At 36.3% G+C, this 20,947-nt stretch overlaps 3 protein-coding genes across 3 annotated transcripts; 2 read left to right on the top strand and 1 right to left on the bottom strand.

Moving 5' to 3' along the window:
* The first annotated feature begins 6,306 nt into the window (after window positions 1-6,306).
* On the top strand, window positions 6,307-7,785 carry LOC145218642 (uncharacterized). Its single transcript, XM_080086047.1, has one exon. It carries the CDS (start codon window positions 6,313-6,315, stop codon window positions 7,651-7,653), a length of 1,341 nt encoding a protein of 446 aa, XP_079942173.1. The 5' UTR covers window positions 6,307-6,312; the 3' UTR covers window positions 7,654-7,785.
* A 1,886-nt stretch (window positions 7,786-9,671) lies between these two features.
* On the bottom strand, window positions 9,672-14,612 carry LOC145220090 (membrane progestin receptor gamma-like). The gene is made up of 7 exons (XM_080087381.1): window positions 13,980-14,612; window positions 13,592-13,731; window positions 13,302-13,478; window positions 12,364-12,520; window positions 11,831-11,976; window positions 11,086-11,209; window positions 9,672-10,688 (listed from the first exon to the last, which is right to left on the bottom strand). The coding sequence occupies exons 1-7, from the start codon at window positions 14,090-14,092 to the stop codon at window positions 10,550-10,552; spliced, it is 996 nt and encodes a 331-aa protein (XP_079943507.1). The 5' UTR covers window positions 14,093-14,612; the 3' UTR covers window positions 9,672-10,549.
* Window positions 14,613-17,593: 2,981 nt separating this feature from the next.
* Window positions 17,594-18,951, top strand: LOC145218599 (uncharacterized). Its single transcript, XM_080086004.1, has one exon. The coding sequence runs from the start codon at window positions 17,661-17,663 to the stop codon at window positions 18,789-18,791; it is 1,131 nt and encodes a 376-aa protein (XP_079942130.1). The 5' UTR covers window positions 17,594-17,660; the 3' UTR covers window positions 18,792-18,951.
* Window positions 18,952-20,947: the final 1,996 nt, after the last annotated feature.

Below are 20,947 nucleotides of genomic sequence, written 5' to 3'. Positions count from 1 at the left end.
GTGCTACCAGGACATCATGTAACACGTTTAGTGACGTTCAATGTGACTCACGTCAATTTATTTACTTAGCAGACAAAAAAAGCTTTTTAATTGGTTTTTGGTTTCCGGTTAGTTTAATTTTGGACTGCAACAAGCGACAAAATATTGTGCATCATTTAATAACATCGGGTATTATATAGAATAAAGTAATCATGTTGTTGTATCCGGTGGTCAACTTCCTAAAAGTCATGTCATAATTTTCAACTTACTTTGTAGGCTTTGTATACGCAACTCGCAATTGTAACGGTCATGTTGATGTTTTATTACATACACACTTTATGATCTGTGCTAATACAGACAGTTGGATCGCTTCCAACAAATTCTATTGGAATTAGAACAGTTATGAAACAAGTTACAATAGCACGACCATTTACAGCTTTGCAATTTAATTTAAACGAATTTAAAACAGGCTACACTTAACGAATATAAAATCCTACTTAAAATTATTTCATACAATCAATATAAGTTAATAAAATTTATTAAATTTTGGTGGGTATGCATTTTTCGATGACTAAAGAATGTTTAATATGTTCAAACATACATTTGGTCTAAATTTACACATTTTTGTTGGCATTGGTCGCTGGTTAATTTGTATTAGTTTGATCATAATGATCATAATAAATAGCAAACAGCTACCAAAAGAGTTTTTGTAATTAATAAAAATTATACACTTTAGACCAGGGGCGGGCAACTTCTCCAGTCGGCGGGCCTGATATGGGAAAATGAAGTACTTGGCGGGCCGGATTCGTGAATCGATACATTAATCGCGCATTTATCCAGTGATTTAAAACGGATTTTTGACCACCTAAACTAAATACAATCAAGAACGTCGCAATTACAATACAGTCCAAACAATCTAACTGATATAACATAAAATTATTCACCACAGCAAATTTAATGCATACATCAAAGCCTTAGATACTGCTGAAACACTAACTAGGGAACACGTGTGGAAACAAAAGAAACCGTGAAAGCAGGCCACACGCAAGTTGGCAGTTATGTCGTAACAATGGATGTATGGTGCAATGGTAACAACAGCGGGAAAGTTTTTTTGTTATTGGGGAGCGTTACTGTTTGTTACAACTATAATTTGACGTAGTAAGCAAGTAGTGGGGGATTTGGCAGACCGTGGACGCGGGCCACGTTATCAGGTAAGACCAGAAACTGTCTGCGGGCCGCTCAAAATCCCGTCGCGGGCCGGATTTTATTTATTTATTTTTGGGGGGGGGGGGGGGGGGGGGGGGGGGTAGGTTTGGAAAACGTTACAAATGATTTATTTCTAATGTTTCGTGATAAACAATGCGGTAAACACATAGGGAGTAAATAACGGGAATAAAAACTTGTTTGCTATGTATCTTTGGTAACTTAGGTATGAACCAGATTATTTATCAATCATCAGTAAATGTAAACATGTAGCTTCCAATGCAGAGGTTTTCTAACCTTTTGGCCTCTTTAACCGTTTAGCGGCTTAGGGCGATATAGTTACCTCCACAGTGCGTGAACCAAATAAGAAAATGTATTTTCCGTTTTTCAAAAGTGGTCAAATAAAAAAATTCTCTGACCCAATGTTGTGCTTTTGCTGTTGAAACAGGCTTCCAAATAGGCTGCTATGGAATATTTAAAAAGCAACTTAATTACAAATGAAAGTGCTAATACTTCTGTGCTGTCAAGCACAGATGATGCAACCATCAATATTGCAGCTTCGACGAGTCAATTCTTTAACACTGCTGGTAGAGCTACTAACACCATAATGCAAATAACAACCAAAAGTTGTTTGTTTATATCTCCAAAAATGCTTACGGTTAGGGCTATTAGGGTCGGGGTAAGGTATTAGCACTTAAAATTCAATAAAACTAACCCAAAAAATTAGTTACTAATGTAAAAAATTTAAAAACTTATTTCCCAATCCAACCCATTTATAGCCGCTAAATATGGTTGTCCTTGTGGTTGTCGACGTCATTTATTATCTACGGTCACGTGTCGGGAAAATGGCGTAGAATAATAATAAAAAACGACTATACAGGTGGATGAGTGTTTGATTCTTCCCAGACTTGTTGTCACGCAAGTAGTAATACTTGTTGGTAACGTAGAAACACTTGCTGCTGACCAGGACTGCGAAATGTTGAAAATTGTTTCACTGCCAAGTAACACTTCCAGCCAAACACTTCCTTTATCTTAATTCTGCTTCCCTAACGAGCAAACTGACATTTAGCAATTTATTAGTTAAAACGTTCAGCGCAAGTTTAATGCACAAAAAGCACAGCAGGAAGCACCAGCGTAAGTTAATCACCGGATTTGTGATGTAATATTATTGGCTGCAGTGCACCAGTTTCCTTCTATATCAAACTGCATGGTTTAACTTACAAATTGCTGAAATAGTTAGGCTGAATAAAACTGATCACAATAACAACAGACAATCAGAACTATTTTGTGTTGCAGGAGAAACCATGGTCAGCTAAAAATTTTAAAAATGGCACCCTTTTGATAAGTTCTTACCGAGATAAAAGGCGCAAGTTTTGTTTCCTAATTGAGTTACAAAACAGATTTTTTTATAGGATCCGGTCCTTTGAGTTACGTTAGCTTTCAAGACGCAAAGAAACCCCAAATCGCTTTTAAATCATGGTGGTAAGCTGTTTTGTATGAGTGTAGCCTAGGTAGCTTCATACATCAAAAGCAGCACAGAAAACAGTTAAAAACGTAGGCTTTTGGTTTTGACCTCCACAGAAAAGAATTGTGACAACTGCTGCAGGCTACAAAACGCTAAATGCAGTCTGCATTATATTTGTGATTTTTTTTAAAAAAACGGGCGTGTCAAAAAGATTGGGCGTGTCAAAAAATTGGAGTTTGATGGGGCCATGTAGATAATTGGTTGATTTGCATTAAAATAAAACAAAAGGGTTTTTAAATCGGTTTAAAAACGCAATCCAGTGTGGACTGGGTAACTTGCCCGAACCGGAACAAAATCTCAGCCGGCAAACTTATAGATTTATTAAAATCTGAACCCTAAGAACAATGGCGTAATGGGGCCATGGCCCCTCCCAAATTTTTAAAGTTGTGTATTGAGAAACTTTAATTTAGTGTAGTTTTGTTCCTCATCATTGTGGTTTCGTCATTTAATTATTATCAAAGGAATATATAAATTCACAAAAATGACTGTTGTCACCAAGTTGTAAGATGAAATCTGCAAAAAATCAGCAAACTATTTGGCCCCTCCCAAAAGTTTTGTCTGCCTATGCCATTGCCTAAAAACAAAACGAAGTAAACCAGAACCGAACCTAAACCCACATTACAAGCGGTTCGACTCCCTGTTAAAGAATGTTTTTGAAAATTATTTTTGGACACACATTTCCGGGAAATTTTGGCCGTCTGGTAACCCTGTGTTAGTGCAAAACTCTTCATTGCGCATTCAACAACAAGTTTGTTGATTTTTACGTCAGCGCATTCGCTAATTGTATCGTGATCATTTTTTTATGCTGTTCCTAGTTATTTTTGTGTGTCACAGCGAATTCAATTTACGGAACACTTGGCTAGCTTAAGTTATTTGGCACTGTGCAATTTGAAAGTCGGGGTTTTGTCTCGTTTTTCATATCTGTTGTTTGGCGGTCATAGCCATCCTGAATGTGCTTTCGGTATATATCTGATTGTAGCTATATGAAAAGCGATTGCCTGGTAAGTACACGTTTGTGTTGACTACTACAAGTGGTTCTGAACTTTATATGACGTCACAATGGCGTTTGTTACACGTATTTGTTTTGGTCACAGCTTTGTAGCTAAGCAGGTTACTTCTTTCAACTATTTGAAGCGACAGTTGTATGTGTGTGTGTGTGTGTGAAAACGTTTTTGCACTCGTTTACACTATTTTTAATGACCAACCCGCTTTTGTTTGTTCTGATAGACGAATGAACGTATTAAATACTTGTACATTAAATCCGATGAGCGAAAACTATTTTTTTTCTCGAGCGGCCTGGTCATGATCATATCACGAAATTTCCAAAATCGTCTCGACAGGTTCTTAGTAAATAATGAGTCAACTGTGTCGATTGGGTTTATTACATGCAAGTGTACCACGAACTATTTAGTTAGAAAGAAAAGTAATTGCTAAGAGTTGGGTGAAGTGTTCGGTTTTTTGTATTGCCTGGGTCAACCATAAGATTTTCTCGAACAATTTACCCACGTCCACTCGGGTCTTCAACAAGCTAAAAAGTGGACAAGGTAAAATTTTGCCATACAGTTTTTAGTGTGCGGAAAACAAATTGGAAAAAGAAACGAAAAAGGAGGCAGGTAATCCGTTTTTCGCGTGCACTTTAAGTCTTGGCACACAAAAAACGCGATTGTTTAACTTATACAATATTTTTGTATGTGTTTTTGTTCTTTCAGTAATTGAATAATTGTACACAGTAGCCTAAAACTATGTCAAAGATTACCACCCTACTTTGTAATCATTTTTTTTCTAAAATCATTGTTAAATTACCCTGAATATTATATTTCTGTTGCTTTGCTTTGCTTTTTGGAAAGCTAAGAACAGCTTTCAAAATCTTTATGTTAACTTCCCGTATGTGATTTTTCATTCTGTACATATATCTCCTAAAATTTTGCCTCGGGTCTTTGAAAACTCGGACGCAATTACGAAAATCTGAAAACGCAATCGAACAGCACACGATTTGCGTAAACGTCGCACTATCTACGCAGTTCACAGCTTGATACGAATATATTAATTTTTACTACATGTCAACTATCACGAATTAAAATCGTGCATTTGCTGCGTCTTTGCTTCGAAATGGTGCCAAACGTGACTAAAAATATTCCTCCGCCATGTAAGGCAATTGCACACGGCTTACCTATGGTGACGTAACATTTACAACGGATGACGTGTACATGTTCCCGTTGTCTGTTCAAGAATATGTATGTCGTCATAAAATCGTGATCATTAGCTTCATCTTTCAACGCGGTGTGTATGTCTGCAAGCATAAAAGGAGCAAACATTTTTAACATGGTCGTTTTACTGCGTTGATCAATCCATGTGAGGTAGTAGTGTTGTATTTGGTGAATATATGTTGCAAAATACGGAGCATAAGTTTATTCAGTTACAAAGTGATAGTTGTTGCTTTTTGCAGCCTTGTTTGGTATATATTTAAAAATGATTGATGGCATTGGTCGTCGGTTTAATTTATATTTGCGTTTGATGAATAGCAAACAGCTACAAAAAGAGTTTTTGTATTTAATATAAATTAAACACTTTTGACGCATCTATTTCGTCTTACAATTTTCTGTTTAAAAAGCCGGTGGCGGGGTGGCCGCCACTTAGGGTTTGTAAACAACGGTGGCGGCCACCGTGAATATTTTGATTTGTTTGTAGCGGTATAGTACGAAACATCGTAAAAAACTGAAGAAAATTGGGAACAATCTAGCTTTTAAACAAGCGCAGGCGATAAAGAAACAAAACGTACCAAACCTGCAACCGGTTTTGTTCAGTGCCTTGTTTATGACGGAAACACACAATTGTTGGCAGTGAATGTTTGGCTATTATTGTGAGATTGTACTGTAACAAATAGTTAATTTCGGTGATACAAACAACTTGACGAATCATTTTCTAATTGTTGGTAAACCAATAATAACATTAAAGCAATATTATTATTTTAAAATTAAAATTTCGCACAAACGTTGCTCTTTTGGTTGCACGCATTTGTGACGTCATGATGTTTCGTCCGCCACCTTGCATTTTGGTAAAACTCGACGCCTGTGGTGGGAATGATATATTTCTCCTATTACGTAAAAAATGTAAACAAATAACCTACACTCTATATTTATAACCAATGTGTTTATATATAACCAATGTGTTTAGCATGTATCGTTTGGTAACTTACGTTTGAACCAGATTATTAATGCATCATAACTTATGATTCATAAGTATCAGTGACTACGTAAGTTCCAATGCAGGCGTTTTTACCTTTTTTGTCTCGTTAAACTTTTTTTGTGGTTTTGGAAGATATAGTTTACACCGTACGTTTTCCTCGAAAAATTGATTTTGCAAAACTGTAGCGAGTCCCAGGCAATGACTTTGTCAATAATTGCTATAGGATACGGGCCTGGTGCTGTGAAACCAATACGAACCAAAACAGAATGGTACTTTCCCTTTTTTAAGCTGGTCAAAACTGATGTTTTTTTATTATAAATTACCCAGGGCATCTCAAATTTATCCCCTGGGTAATATAATACGTTCTCTGACCTAATGTTTGGCTTTTATTTTCAAAAAGGGTTTGCAAATAGGCTGCTATGGCAGGTTTAAAAAGCAACTTAACTACAAATGAAAGTGCTAATGCTTCTGTGCTGTCAAGCACAGATCATGCAACCATCAATATTGCAGCTACGACGAGTCAAGTTTTCAACACTCTGCTCATTATTGCCACCTTGTGGTTGTCGACCTCATTTATTGTCTACGGTCACGTGTCAGGAAAATGGCATCGAAAGAAAAAGAACGACTACGCAGGTGGAAGAGTGTTCAACCTTGCAGTCTTATCTACCTTGCTGATTCTTCCCAGACTCATTGTCACGCAAGTAGTAATACTTGTTGGTAACGAAGAAACACTTGCTGCTGACCAGGCCTGCGAAATATCAGTTGATCTATCAGTAGTGCTGTTCTTTTTTGCACTTTTACCGACCTACTCGTACTTGTGGTTGCGACAGAGAATTCTTTACGCACAACCCTCTATTAAACGTCTGTACACTAAACCCATACGGATTCTTACATGGGGAAGTTACATCATTCTTGTTGCATCTGGTTTAGGGACCATCGTGTTGTTTGTGTTACCAACCGCATACTTGGGATCGAAGGAGGGTTGCGTTCTGCGCCCAGAAGAGGCAGACAATCTTATTCCATTTTACATTCTGGTGTTTACACAGATTATCGGACAATCCGTTTTGCTTGGGCTGTTTATTTATCCACTAAAATTGCACAGAAGAGTTCAAGCAGGTATTTCATCGACAAAGCAGCAATTGGAAGCATTTGAAGGGCAATATGAAGTCAACCAGGAGCGCAAAGTTTCAAACATCTCCAAATCATCACTGGACATTTCCCAACCTACCTTTCAGTGCCGCATCTCACAGTGCTCCAATTCTGATGACTTTGATGAGGAAAAACGATCAGTTGGTAGAAGCGACTTGTCGTTGTACAGATCCAAATCTGAGGTTTGTCTCAACTCGACTTCAAGGTCTAACCCTATTCGACAGTCAATGGGAGCTGTGACAAGAAAACTTTCTCAAAACGTCCAACAAAAGTTAAAAACACGAGGCTCAGCGTCAACAAAATCTTCCAAAAACTGTAACCGCGTGTTACGCGTTATTCGTCGTTCAGTTATATGCACAACCATGTGTATTGTATCTGATCTTGCTGCCATGGCAATCGTAGCTTTTTTGTTACCGAAAGAAACCCCCAAAAGTGTGACAAACACTGTTTATGACATAGGACTGTTGGTTAATGTGTTTTCGGTGATTATCTCGTTTGAAAGTTACCGAAAAATTCTGATTCCGTGCTACAACTTTAAACCCGCTAACATAGCAACTTCAAATACCAACCTTAGTCATTCCCATTCTCAAGACGGTTTATCGGAGTACTAATGTGTTTATATGATAATAATACTATGACGTTTGTTTTGATGCTGTTTAAAATTTCCCTCAATCCATCAAATGAGACATGTTGCAAACGCTAATTGGTGCATTTAAAACATCCACGTTGTTGAAAAAATAAATAAGGATTTGTGGTAAAGGGATTCTTTCAAAACTTTATTGCAACAGAGCGAGGGCGGCGGAGTTAGGAAATCAGCTTTTTTTAAAGATAGCAGAGTTGCAACGGGAAACTGTGGCCCCGAACCTGAATGTACTAGTCCAAAACCGACCAGAAAGCCGATGTTTATAATTATGAATTAGTGCAAAAGTTACGTTTTTTTTTATAACAGAAATGTGGCCACGTGTGAAATCAGGTTTATATCACACTAGTTTTGTTAAAACCTAAACCGGTCCAACCTAAAATTCCCGGCCGACTTACACCTGGATATTTAATAATTTAAAGACTATTAATGCAATAAAAATATTTGCCTCTGTAAATAATTTTACATAAAACAGTCAAGGTTTGGTGCTTTGCCACAACAATTTAGCCAGAAGTAAAACATTCCTGGGAGCTTTAAAACACACCTTTAACAAGACGTTAAACAACATACCTCAGTATCTGCAGACGTTCGGCGGAAAAGCAATACAGCATCAGTCACCAGTAAATTGTGCTACGAGGACATCATGTAACACGTTTAGTGACGTTCAATGTGACTCACGTCAGTTTATTTTCTTGGCAGACAAAAAAAGCTTTTTTATAGGTTATTTTTGCTGGGTCAGTTTATTTTTGGCACTGCAACAAACGACAAAATGATGTGCATCAACAAAAACATTGCGTATTATATAGAATAATCATGTCGTTGTATCCGATGGTCAACTTCCTAGAAATCATGTCAATTTTTAACTTACTTTGTCGGCTTGGTACAGGCAACTCGAAATTGTAACGGTCATACTGATGTTTTTTTGGATACCTTTAGTTAATCACTGGCCAACACAATTTTTGGTGTCTTTAATGTTAAAACTGATATTGACTAATTTTGGGGTGCTGATTTCAAAAATCATTACGGTTTTCTTCAATCAGGTCAACTTTTTAAGTTATTTACAAAACCAAAATTTATGACCATATTGGTTCAATGACTTTAAAATCACGCTTTTATATGTTTGTTAAAGTTTTGTTACATTAAACACATCAATTTTCTACAGTGCAGTCGGTTTTATAGCATAAACATGTGTTCTATGCTTATGCTCTGTCTAAAAATGGTTGGTGTAGGCTAGTGGTAACTTTAAACTATACGTGTTTTATGGAGTGATTTCAGACTAGTAAAGCAAGGTGGTAAAACTAAAATTAATAGTGGCTAGGTCATCTATAAGGTGTTGCATGAATTACCAAGATGTTTTATTCTACATTACTGGTGAATACCCATAGAACACAACTAAAAAGAAAAAAAAGATCTCTATCAAATGTTCATATCTTGCACACTTAGATGTGACTTTGGGGGTTTAGGACAAGCAATGGGTTCCACTTACCTAATGTTGATTGGAATATTACAGTAATGGACAAAAACAGTAGAAAGATACTAACATTACCAGACATAGTACAAAACTAAGTTATTAAGCGGTCTGAAAAATTCGGAACGAAAATGAGTATAAAGCTACACTTCCCTTAAAACGTAGGGGATATAAATGATGAGAATTAAGGTTCCAACAGGATATCAGTGAAACGAAACGTGTCGGGGAAGAAGGAATAATGTGGTCCTGGCTAATTACTGTTGGTCAATTAAACGTGACGATATTGCTGCCACTCAGTTCCGAAAGTTACCAAAGTACATGTGTTGGCCTATACCTGATATACCTGATAACTTACAAATTTGAAACATTTTTTTGTGTTGAATTTTGTTCGTTACGAGTGTCCACCTGTTACATTTAAAATTAAATTCGAAATTTTGTTCTTGCATAACGTTAATTCCAAATAAAATACTCAAAACCAGTTTCACTATAGTGTATACATATAGATTGTTTTTCAAACGTGGATGTACCATAACATGAAAACTAGACGTGATACAGATAAACCGATTGCATTTTTGAAATCAGGGCACTAAAATTAGTCAAAATCAATTAAAACATTACTGACACCAGTAAAAAAATATTTTTTTGTTGCCCTGTATTATAATTAACAATTATTGTTTCATAAAATCCAATTATTTCTTGACACTTTTTCGGGACACGGGAAGATACAAATCTTACCCAAAACCTCGGGATTAGAAAAAGTGTCCCGAATACAAATCCAATCGTTTTGAAAATAAGCAAACAAATTTCGCCTCATACGGATGTGCAAACTTTGTTTCACGTATAAATGTGTCTACAACTAATTTGAAAAAGCTATGAAATAGAAGTTAATGTTAGCTTTAGAAGTTTAATGCTCTGACCTATGATGTTTCGCACATTACATAAACAAACTTTTATTTACCCAACACAAATATAGTTGTTTGTTCGTCAATCAAAGATTGGTTGAAAGTACAAGTTTAAACATAATAGGAAAATTAACAAAACACAATTGTAAAGCAAGTGCAGCTTAATCTACATCAATTGAATCAGCAGGAACTTCACCAGTGCATAGTTTCATAAAACTTTTACGAAAACATATAAACGAAATGTCTAAACACAATGATATATTAGCGGAGTTTGCATTGGTAATAACTACATTTAATTAATTATTAAACAACACACACAACACAAGGAGAATTATATAACGGATGAAATACAAGAGGTACAATGTAACTAATATTCACATTTGCAAAGGGCGGTGCCGTAATTTATTGTTGGGCAAGTGTGGAGACCAACAACGACAATGCAGGCGTATAACACTAAACCAGGGTTAAAAATGCGAAGGTGTCAACCAAAAAACATCTTACTCAAGTTTATACTTTTTGTCATAATTGATAACAAAATTAAAAACAGCTACGATAAAGTAAGTAATGCAGACCGAGGTAATTGTGTGTCCGAAAGTCGTTTTCCATGATATTTCGAAATAATCTTCGGAGATTACCCTGCAAATATAAACGTCAAATTTTGCAAATATAAACGTGAAATAACTAACGTTTCAAATGAAAGCAAAGTAGGAATTAATTTTTACAATAAAGATACTGATGATGCCTAATACTTAGGTGAAATAAATATATATGTGTATGAATACCTAGCTAGCCTATTCATGTAAAAAACGGTGGATGGCTTGATAATTGTCAAAGTTTACAGTCTCTTACCCAGGTTTTTTTTAAGGTTTGGTTTGGGTGACCGCTAAGTAGTTTTAAGATACCGCAAGTGTTTCATTTAAATACCAAAAAATAGCCATATTTGCTTAAACGAATTATTTATTAGGCTACTGGCAAATTTTGGGAAACCGCTGGAGAAATTTGAAAAACACCTTAAAAAAAACACTGCTCTTACCCATCTTCAATGAGATTTTTTGTCTGCTGTAACGCAGTCTCAAATATTGCAGCATCTACAAACATTGCGAAGGCAACAAAAATGTGAAAAAACTGGTGAGAACTCCCCACAATGTCGAACGTTCCTTTGGAAATAATCAAACGTACATTGTTATGGCCTGACGTGGGGCAAAAAATATTTTTTTGTAAAAAAATGTATGTATCTTAAAGTGTTATAAAACGGTTCATACATAAAAGATTTAAGGTCGTCCCTTCTCATACAATCGCGCAAAATATTTGCAAATATTCTTCCGTTATGGGAGAGACAGAGCACATGCGAGACTTCAAATAATGTGGTTTCTGCTTGGAAGCGTCCTGGGTTTAAAAACCGTGAAAAAGCTAAACTTGATTTGACGGTCGAAAAATTTAGTTCTTTGAAGCTAGTGTAACCAAAAACTAACTACATTGTTCGTAAGCCATCTTAAAAAGTAAAATGCAAAAATAGGTTTACAATGAATCATGCTTAAAAGAGTTCATTAAATGTAGTATATGGTACCAACTACCCACAATCACGTGCTGGAACTAATTGAGAATCGGCAAATAATGATAATGCCTTTAGCATAATGTCATCTACCAAGGTACTGCAAAAAACTGTTCTTACATCCGAAAGAACCACCTTCTAGTCTAAGAAGTGCACAGCAAGTACGCATTTAATAATAATAAATGCCAGATGGTGCTACGTACAATTAACCTATATAGCTACTAACCTTGGAACACTCTTTCAGGAAACTTTGATGCATAGAAAATAAGGCCAACACATATCAAAACACAGTGAAGATAAAACATGTTAGCAAGCTCCTGTCCAATTTTCCAGCATTGACTTGTCTCGTTTTGCGTGCCGTATAAATAATACCTATAAAACAAAAATGATTAGTAAAGCATTTTATGCAAGTACTACTTACAAGCTTAATAATTCAATATTGTATTTGGTTTGCAAAGAAGTCGTTTTGATTGTATTTGCACCAACTAAAATTTTATCTACAGTAAAAAAGCCAAACATTTTGACGCAAAAATGCCAACAAAATGAAACGCAGAAGAAATTAATAACATCTAAATAGGAATAGTAAAGCATTTTATGCTAAAATACAAATTTGGTTTATTAGTTGTTACAGTTTTTCGGTATGAGATTTATGGATATAAGAGATTTATGGATATAATGTCGTAATTCGTGTATCTTAGCGGCATATTGTGCAGTTAGATTTTGAGCAAATTTACCGCAGCACGTAAGTAGCGTACTTACCTCACAAAACAAGGTGTGCAAATAATAACCATGCCGAAAAAATACATAAAACATCGAAAAAGTTTTGAAAAGTTTGGCAGATAGCCTAAACAGGCTGATATAATTTGCACCGTGCAGTAGTACATTGACATTTGAAGATACACTTCCCTTGTTTGATCTGCAGAGTAGAAAGATGTTTAAACTCACCTACTATCGTACAAAGAAACTGCATTGCTAGATTGCCTGTTATAACAGTTGTAAGTCCAGGGAGTCGAACAGCTTGTCATATGGGTTCAGGTTCGGTTCGGGTTCACTTGGTTTTGTTTTTAAGGGTTCGGGTTCGGTTCAGGTTTTTAAAAATGTATATTTTCGGGTTCGGGTTTTGTTCCGGTTCGGGCAAATTATCCGGTCCGAACCGGTTTGCGGTTTTTAAGCCGGTTCAAATTTTTATTCATGTCAATTTAACTCTAACCATCATCTACCTGGCCTTATCAAACTCCAAAAGAATTTTGCCCGTGCACTGTAATTTTTGACACGCCCTATAAGTGTTATCTCGCGTATTAGTTTTGAATAAAATCACAACATATAAAACAGACTGCATTTTTTACTGGTTCGGTTCCGGTTCGGGTCCAACGCCAAACAAAATATGGGGTTCAACTCCGGTTCGGGTTTTTAGAAAATCGTAATTAGCGGTTCGGGTTCGGTTCGGGTTTAATGAAATAAACCGCTCAAACCGGTTCGCGGGTTCGGGTTCAGTTCCGGTTCGACTCCGTGGTTGTAACACTATCGCAGCAATTACTTCACAGAGGAAAACGGCAATTAACTGTATACCACATATTGGCAAAATACGGAAAGTGCAGATGGTGTCTGTCAACGCTCACGTTACCCATAATCCAATAATAGCAGTTGACAGATGGACATAATTTGTTGGTGTATGTTTCGTCAAGCAAGCAGCTTACCTTGTACTATACCAAAACAACGCACCGGACAAACGTAATGCTCTATGGCAGATTGAAAGGTGACACCGTACATCAAAACAGCGCCGAAGTCGGAACTAAACCAGCAATGGTAACACCACGTTGAACATGCATTGAAAAGATGTGCCATGGAACTTAACAGCAATACAAAGCAGGCACCTGGACATGTAAGCGTGATTTTAGTTTAGCACATTAAATTATGACAGCAAACTATTTTCACACAAGACTAATGAAATGTAACTATATTTACTGCAGTAGACCTTTATACTTACCGAATAGGTAGATAAACAATGGATAATTAATCGGTTCCCATTGATTGTTGTCTAACACTATCCACGTCTTGCGGGCCATAAGCAGGAAAGGTACGAAATGGGTCCAAAAATTAAGAGTCTCATTTGTCCATAGAAACATTCTGCAACATATAATAGCTAACATTCTTTTGCACCTTTTTATCATCAATAATTTTGACGTTTTGTTTTATGATTACCACAAATTAAGTTTCCAAACAGCGATCATGAGTGTTTACAAACTTTGACCTTAACACAATAATATATTACGGGTCGATCATATCTTTTTATTGAATAAAAACAATTTTAACGGAAATTTTTTATCACGTAACAACCATTAAAATACCTAAAATTCAAGCACTAATTTACTTACGATCTGATGCAGTATTTCACCGAACATGGCGTGGGACGGTAGCCACTTTGTATGTATGGCATATGTAAACATTGCGGCACATCAGATATTCTTTGCAGCTCGTAGTTCGCCATTGTCGAAGCAAACTAACTGACGAACAGGCAACAGATGGCACTGCTAAAAGCCCTGCGTCACCGACTTCCTGAAAGCGTGCTGTAGAATATAAGAGCTATTTGTAGGCGGTATAGGTCAGCGGACATAACATATGAATGTAAGCCCTCCCCATTTTTAACAACATCCCTCATACATAAACACACGCGATGAATCGTGGTGCTTCGAATGCAGGAGGTCCCAAAGTATTTGTTTACAAAACTGCTAGAACGCAAAACTGCTTCAACTAACGCGACATGTTTTTACTGTTCGCCAAATCTGTTTGAGTTCCTAGAACTTGGGTAAAATGTTGTATCAACGCTGGTCATTCATGTAAAACACGCCTACCAGCCCCGAATCTTGTAAAAATTTCGTGCTTTAAGTTAAATACGTTGCGACACTATGCTATTGTCTGTCATAATAACATTAACGGATATCTCTGCAACATTTGGTAATCGTTAGCTTGCACGACAACAGCATGTAACGACAACTAATTACCTAAAATGCTGCACAGAGGCTCACAAGTATCAGCTATGAAAAAATGCTGGATTTGCCTCGAGGCTCACGTTACGTTACACGGTCTGTCGAACAACTGAATAGCCTATTTGAGTCTCAACTGTGCTCATTGTGTTTTTAATGTGCTCGTTTTCAGCACTGTGATGCCGCCACAACATGTGTTAATTCTCTCGTTTTTGATACATTTGCCCGCAGGATATCTTTTTTAAATAATTTATGTTAATAGTCCTCTGAAGATAAACTTTGCTTTGGTCGTAAATTAAAAGGATGCACCTTTTAAATTGAATTCATAGCTGACCACTAAAATTAATGCAATTGTGAGGCATGGTTCCTTCGAATAATGTTCTATCGCCCAGCTCTATCTTAGTGTACCAAGGCAAATTTACTAAAAAGGCAAATTCACTAAAGTTAAAATGCTTTAGCAGTTTATCAAAGTTTGGAAACTCGCCATCTGTATCAAGCGATATTCTTGTTTGAATCAGACAAACGATGCAATGTTTTGTAAACAATAAACACAAATGCAAAATCCATTCGAAAACCAATTTTAGTGACATGAATAATTCAACCGAACTGCTGGGTTTGAGTGGCGACGATGGTCAGAACTGTCACCAACAGTGTCTACGCATATATGTATGACAACAATCTAAACCAGTGATTCTCAAGCTGTGTGCCACGGCACACGAGTGTGCGGTAAGAGATTTCCAAGTGTGCCGTAAAAATAATTCCTTTTTTGAAGTGCAAACCGTCCCACGTGTTTTAGGACTTCATCCCGAAATACTGGTGTGCATGACAACGTTTCAAAGTTCATATTTTACTAATTGGTAATAAAAAGCACCACAATAAATTTTAAAATAAAAGCACCACAATAAATTTTACGTTTTTTGAACAACTTTTGTCATGTTTACCTTCGAAGTGTGCCGCGGAAGAAAATTTAGATCTTTAATGCGTCGCATGCTTTTGAAAAGAAAGTTTGAAAAACACCGCTCTAAACAACAAATTTCATATATGTCGAATTGAAATCACGATGATAATGGTTTATCATCTTTGTTCCCATGCATATTTTTAAACATTCTTTCAAATCGTCTTACTGCGTGCAAATAATTTAAAGGTATTTAAAGGTACCTTTAATTTAAAGGTAATCTCAGTGTGACAGTCCGTCCCTGGAATGTGTTTGCAACATTCGGTGTGTGCACTGACCCGTGTCAAGACGCATTTGTGTGACGTAAGATTAACTTTTCTATCGTTAACATTATTTTGCTTGACATAAATATAAGAAACAAAATGCATTTTGTCCGAATCTGCAGTTGCAGATGTTTCGCTTCTTGACTAATTATTGTCTTACAAAACTTTATATTACCTTGCTGTCTTACAAAACTGCCAAGGACAACTTTTTATGCAAAAAACAAGAACAGCAAATATTGTGTAACTTACACAATATTTGTTTATAATGTATTAATTTTAATAATTCATCCATCCTGAATTGCACACTAGTGTTTTTACGTTAGATAAGACTTACTCAGGTTAAGGGTCTTGAACAAACGTTTTTAAGCAAATTTGACAAAAATTTATTAGCATTTGAACACAAACCATAAGTCCAGTTTTACTAAGAATGTCTTGCCAAGTCTAGCCGGACTTCCATCAATGTTTCGTGTCAATTTATGTGTTCCAATCGGTACTGCGGTGGGATTCAAACCAACGTTAGGCTTTCCCTGAAGTTGGCGCTCTACTGACTAAGCTTGGTACTTGGTCGAATGGTCCAGTGGGCTTGTCCATATACAGACATAAAAAACCCTAATCGGGATTTGTCCCCGGGAGTGCCCTGGGAATAAATCCCTTGAAAAAAATACACCATTAATTTGCCATGTCGAATCAATACAAACTTAAGTCCCTAAATTGCCGTGGAAATGGGCCAGTATTTAATAGATTTGGGCACACCGATACAGGAAAAACGTTTTTGGTTTTTTGTGACAACAACATTTCTTCAAACAAAAGCATAGTATTTTTCAATTATTGGAAATTTTATCCGTTTGCCTCAACGTATTACATTTCTGCTAAACGAAAAATTAATATTCGGTTTCTGCGAAATTTTAAGCACTTACCGTATTATTTGTACTCTTGTTCATTTGCACTTGTAACATTTTTTGACCTGTTTAAGAGCTTTTTACAGTGACAAAATAAATCGTTAAAAACGCCAGAGAGGCAAATTTGTTTATGTCAACAACCACTGCAATATAACACCTTTGCCTCCTTTAAGTACATTACTCACGCATTAATTTCCGAAACGGTTTTTAGATTATTACTTCAGGGAAATTCAGTAAGAAGTGAGAAATATCACGTTTTCGGAAGCATTTTGTCCCTAAAAAACTACGCTCGACTTTCAAACTTATGTACAGTTCACTGATGATCTGAAAAGTTCATCCCGCAATAGGCTTATTACCCAGAAAATAGTTTCGGTGTAGCCTGGTGGTAGAGAGCAAGTCGTGATTCAGAGCGGATATTTTTATGTAGGTTCGCAATATAATAGATGGGTGTTTTGCAACAGGACGCAGTTCCTCACAGCAATGTTTACGTCTGCGTTGAGTATAGTGACATAACATGCTGTGATGGCTTTATACTTGCTTACAGTTTATCCAAGTTAACCACGGGTGTTATGGTGATGGGTATTTTTGGAAGTATTAGCTAGAAGTTGATTGGTTGTGTGGGAATTATTCTACGGCAAAATTATTAATGTAACAAAAAGGTAGATTTTGCTGTAATCTGATTTAGTGGTTGTTTTGCCTCTGTGTGACAACTAAAATAAAACTGCTACAATAGTTTTTATGGACGTAAATCTCTTTGTTGGTGTGTAGTGTGTTTTTTAAATATATTCGGTTACTATTCGTTTCGTTTTGTTTGGTATTAGATCAAAAAAAAACTATTCGATTGCCATACTCTCAATAACGATATCCGCCTTTGATTTTAGGCGTAAACAAAAATACTATAATTCTTTTATCTGCAAGATATACCGTAAAGTTCGCAGCTTGAATATTTTTCAAGATGTCCACAACTGGAAGCAACAATGCTTCAGTCAACCAAACAGCAATAATTTACAACGACCAGCAATGGATTCCCGTCCAAGTCATTACAGCTCTGGAGTTCGTGTTTAGTGTGTGGGTTTTCCTAAGCTTTCTGGCCTATGGAATTCAAACTAAAAAATGGAAGAACGATAGAAGATCCAACAGATCGGAAAGATGGATTTATTTCTTCGCTCTATTATCCGGACTTTTGCTGGTGTTGCGACTTATTGTCGCCGAGGCAGTTATTTTAGTTGGCTTTAACGTATCAGATATTGGTTGCGAAATTGCATGTGATTTTTCCACAGTGATTTATCTTCTCGCCTTGGCACCGGCCTATCTTTGTTTGTGGGTTCGTCAAAAAGCTTTGTACGCCGACAAGAGTATGGCAGATCTTAGATCACGCGTGATAATCGTGTTAAATTGGCTTTGTCTTGTTCTTATTGTTGGAAGTATACTTGTATCGTGTGGACTTTTTGTCTATTTTGTCTCATACAAGGCAACATCTCATGGCTGTGTTCGCAGAGTTTCGGCAGCGAACACAATTAGTTCCATGTCAGTGGTGATTGTTGCCGGTCTGCTGGTAATTGGTCAATTTATGCTTTTGGGTCTACTGATTTACCCTTTGCGAGCATACGCAAAGAAGAACTACAACATATCCTTGATTTGTGTGTGCTGCACGTGTCAAAAATATGAGGAAGTCGACAATAGTGAAGCGAGAAAATCAAAATCATTTGATGTTACATCCTCACAAACGCAAAACACAGATCAAAACCCGTCATCGGGTGGCAATCACCTCGAAACAAAATCACATGGCAATGATGGCTACGGAAAGCGAGCAGCAAGTCGAAAAAATAAACCCAGATCAACAACCGGACGACGACTTATGAAAATCATGCAAAGATCAGTGATTTTTGCGATTATCTGCATAGCTGCTGATATTCTGGCAACTGCAATAGAGCCAGCTTACTCCCAAAGTAACCCAGGCAACCCACACTTTATCTCAAATGCAATATTCGATGTAAGCCTTATTGTTCGAGTGATTGCCCTATTGATGCAGTTCGACTGTCGTCATGAAATCATGAGGGCACTGCTATTTTGGGTTAAAAAGTAAATTAGTGGTTCGTTAATGATCACAAGGTGAATGAATATTGATGAAGACGGTACTGACGTGTGAATAAAGCCACAATCAACAACAACCAGCTTAAATGTGTTGATTACATAAACGCTTGCATTTGCAGTACTGCACAAATGCGTGATGATTTTGTTTGAAATCTTTTGTGTAAATAAATAATGTGTATCAATACGATTTGTGATGTTACAATAATTCTTTCCGTTTGGAAAAAGCGTAAACAACTAGATGAGGTAACAAAAAACATACGGCATAAAGAACAACCTGCCACCCAATAAATACGGACATTAAACAGTCAAAAACGGAACGGAAAAAAGCAAAGAGAAAAAGTAGGTAAACCATCAACATATTACGCCATTGGTCCCGGAAGTAGCCTGCGTCATGGGAGTTTCTGAACAATATTTAGTCTTTACACTTTGCACGTTTTTCAAGGTCAGTGCAAGTGTTGTACAAAAAACCCAAACGCTAAACTTAAGTTTTTATTTTTAGTACCATTATTATGTACAGATTACCATTTTCAGTGATGGACAAGAATAAAAGAATATATTATATAAGGACCTGCTGGGCAGGTTCCAAAATAGATCAAATTTATTTAAAATCGCAAAAAAGACAACAATGTATCAAACTTTACCTTGATTTGTGCTAAAACTTTAAGCAACGGAAAGGAAATTACGACGCGTAAAAGAGTTGAAACTAAACCCACACAATATTATCATTATGTCAAAGCAGTGTGCGTCACATGAGTTTTGTAAACGTTCATTAATCTCTGATTGTTGCACGTCTTTATGCACAAAAGCAACAAATCCGTTGTGCCACTAAAGATTTAACACTTTTTGATTTGTATTTGTGTCAATTTTTACCTTCAGAAATAGGTTTTGTACCGCTATAGGCACCTGCTTAAAGATTAGAGGCCCAATCATTCGTTATCGCGCGGTGTTTTTGTTGCGTTGTGACGTGCTTGCGTTGCATTCTTTTTTTCCGGGCCATAGACTTTTTTAGGTTAAATGCTTTGAAACATTTTGCCCATTTATCCCTGGGATGATAAACCAATTTAGGCTTTTTCATTGCTGAATGTTTGTAGTATTTTCATTTGCTGAATGTAACATTTAAGTTTAAAAAACGGTCCGCAGTACAAAAAAGGTTGCCGATCCCTGCTGTATAGGACGTCGAAACGTCGGAATACAATTACTTTTTCCAGAAGAGCTCTATACAAACCTTATAGGTTTTGTACGTTTAAAAGTTTTCTTGCTGCTAAACAAAAGTAAAATTTAATGTAACCTTACCCGGTAAATTCAGTCAAAATATTTTTGTCAAATCTAGCGACCGATCACGTTGCTGTCGAATCACGATCTTTCTCGAATTTTCCGAACGAACGAATTTAAAAGGCACAGATTTAAAGGAACGGGACATGTTATAAACGGAAAACAATAATGTAGCACAGTTAAATGTACATACACAGTTTAAGTTCAATACATACATATATTCATGTATTTGTGACTGTGGGTGTTATGTTTTTTTTTCAACTACAACTACCAAATTCAACAGTAACTGTAAAAGTGGCCCTCAGTGCCAAATTGACAGTATATCATAAACCCAAACAAGTCATATTCATAACAATTTTTTCAGGCAAATCAAATAGTTTCCAAGTTCTAGCCTGGGTGGAGAAATCAAAACCCAAGTCATTCGACAATATGAAACAAAACGCTAAACATAAAACCAAAGGTCACAGCAACGAATACGTGACTTAAGATGTTACAATTACATGGTGGATTACTAAATGTGTTGTTCATAATGTTAAAGAAAACAATGCCAAAGACACTTAATAATACCCAAATGCATTTTTAACCAATAAAGTAAATAGCTAGAATACAGTGCCTCCACTTTTTAGGACCATACGATGTTTGTACATTTTAAAAATAAAAGACATAAACAAACTAAAAAGTATTGAATAGTTATTATTAAATACTAAATAGTGTTGTAAGATATGATTATTCGTAAATAATCTATAACAGGGGCAAATATTGAAAGCTTAGTGTTTTATTTCAAATTGAACCTTGATCAAGTGCTTTGTCATCATTGAAATTGAGTAGCGTTTTCCATTCTTAGGGGTCGCCATTTTTTATTGTGTAACCTCTCGC

The sequence above is a fragment of the Phallusia mammillata genome, chromosome 3, assembly GCF_965637545.1.
Source record: "Phallusia mammillata chromosome 3, kaPhaMamm4.hap1.1, whole genome shotgun sequence".
Classification (NCBI taxonomy): Eukaryota; Metazoa; Chordata; class Ascidiacea; order Phlebobranchia; family Ascidiidae; genus Phallusia; species Phallusia mammillata.
The sequence above is the reverse complement of the archived record's forward strand: the minus strand, read 5'-3'. Positions and strand labels throughout refer to the sequence as shown.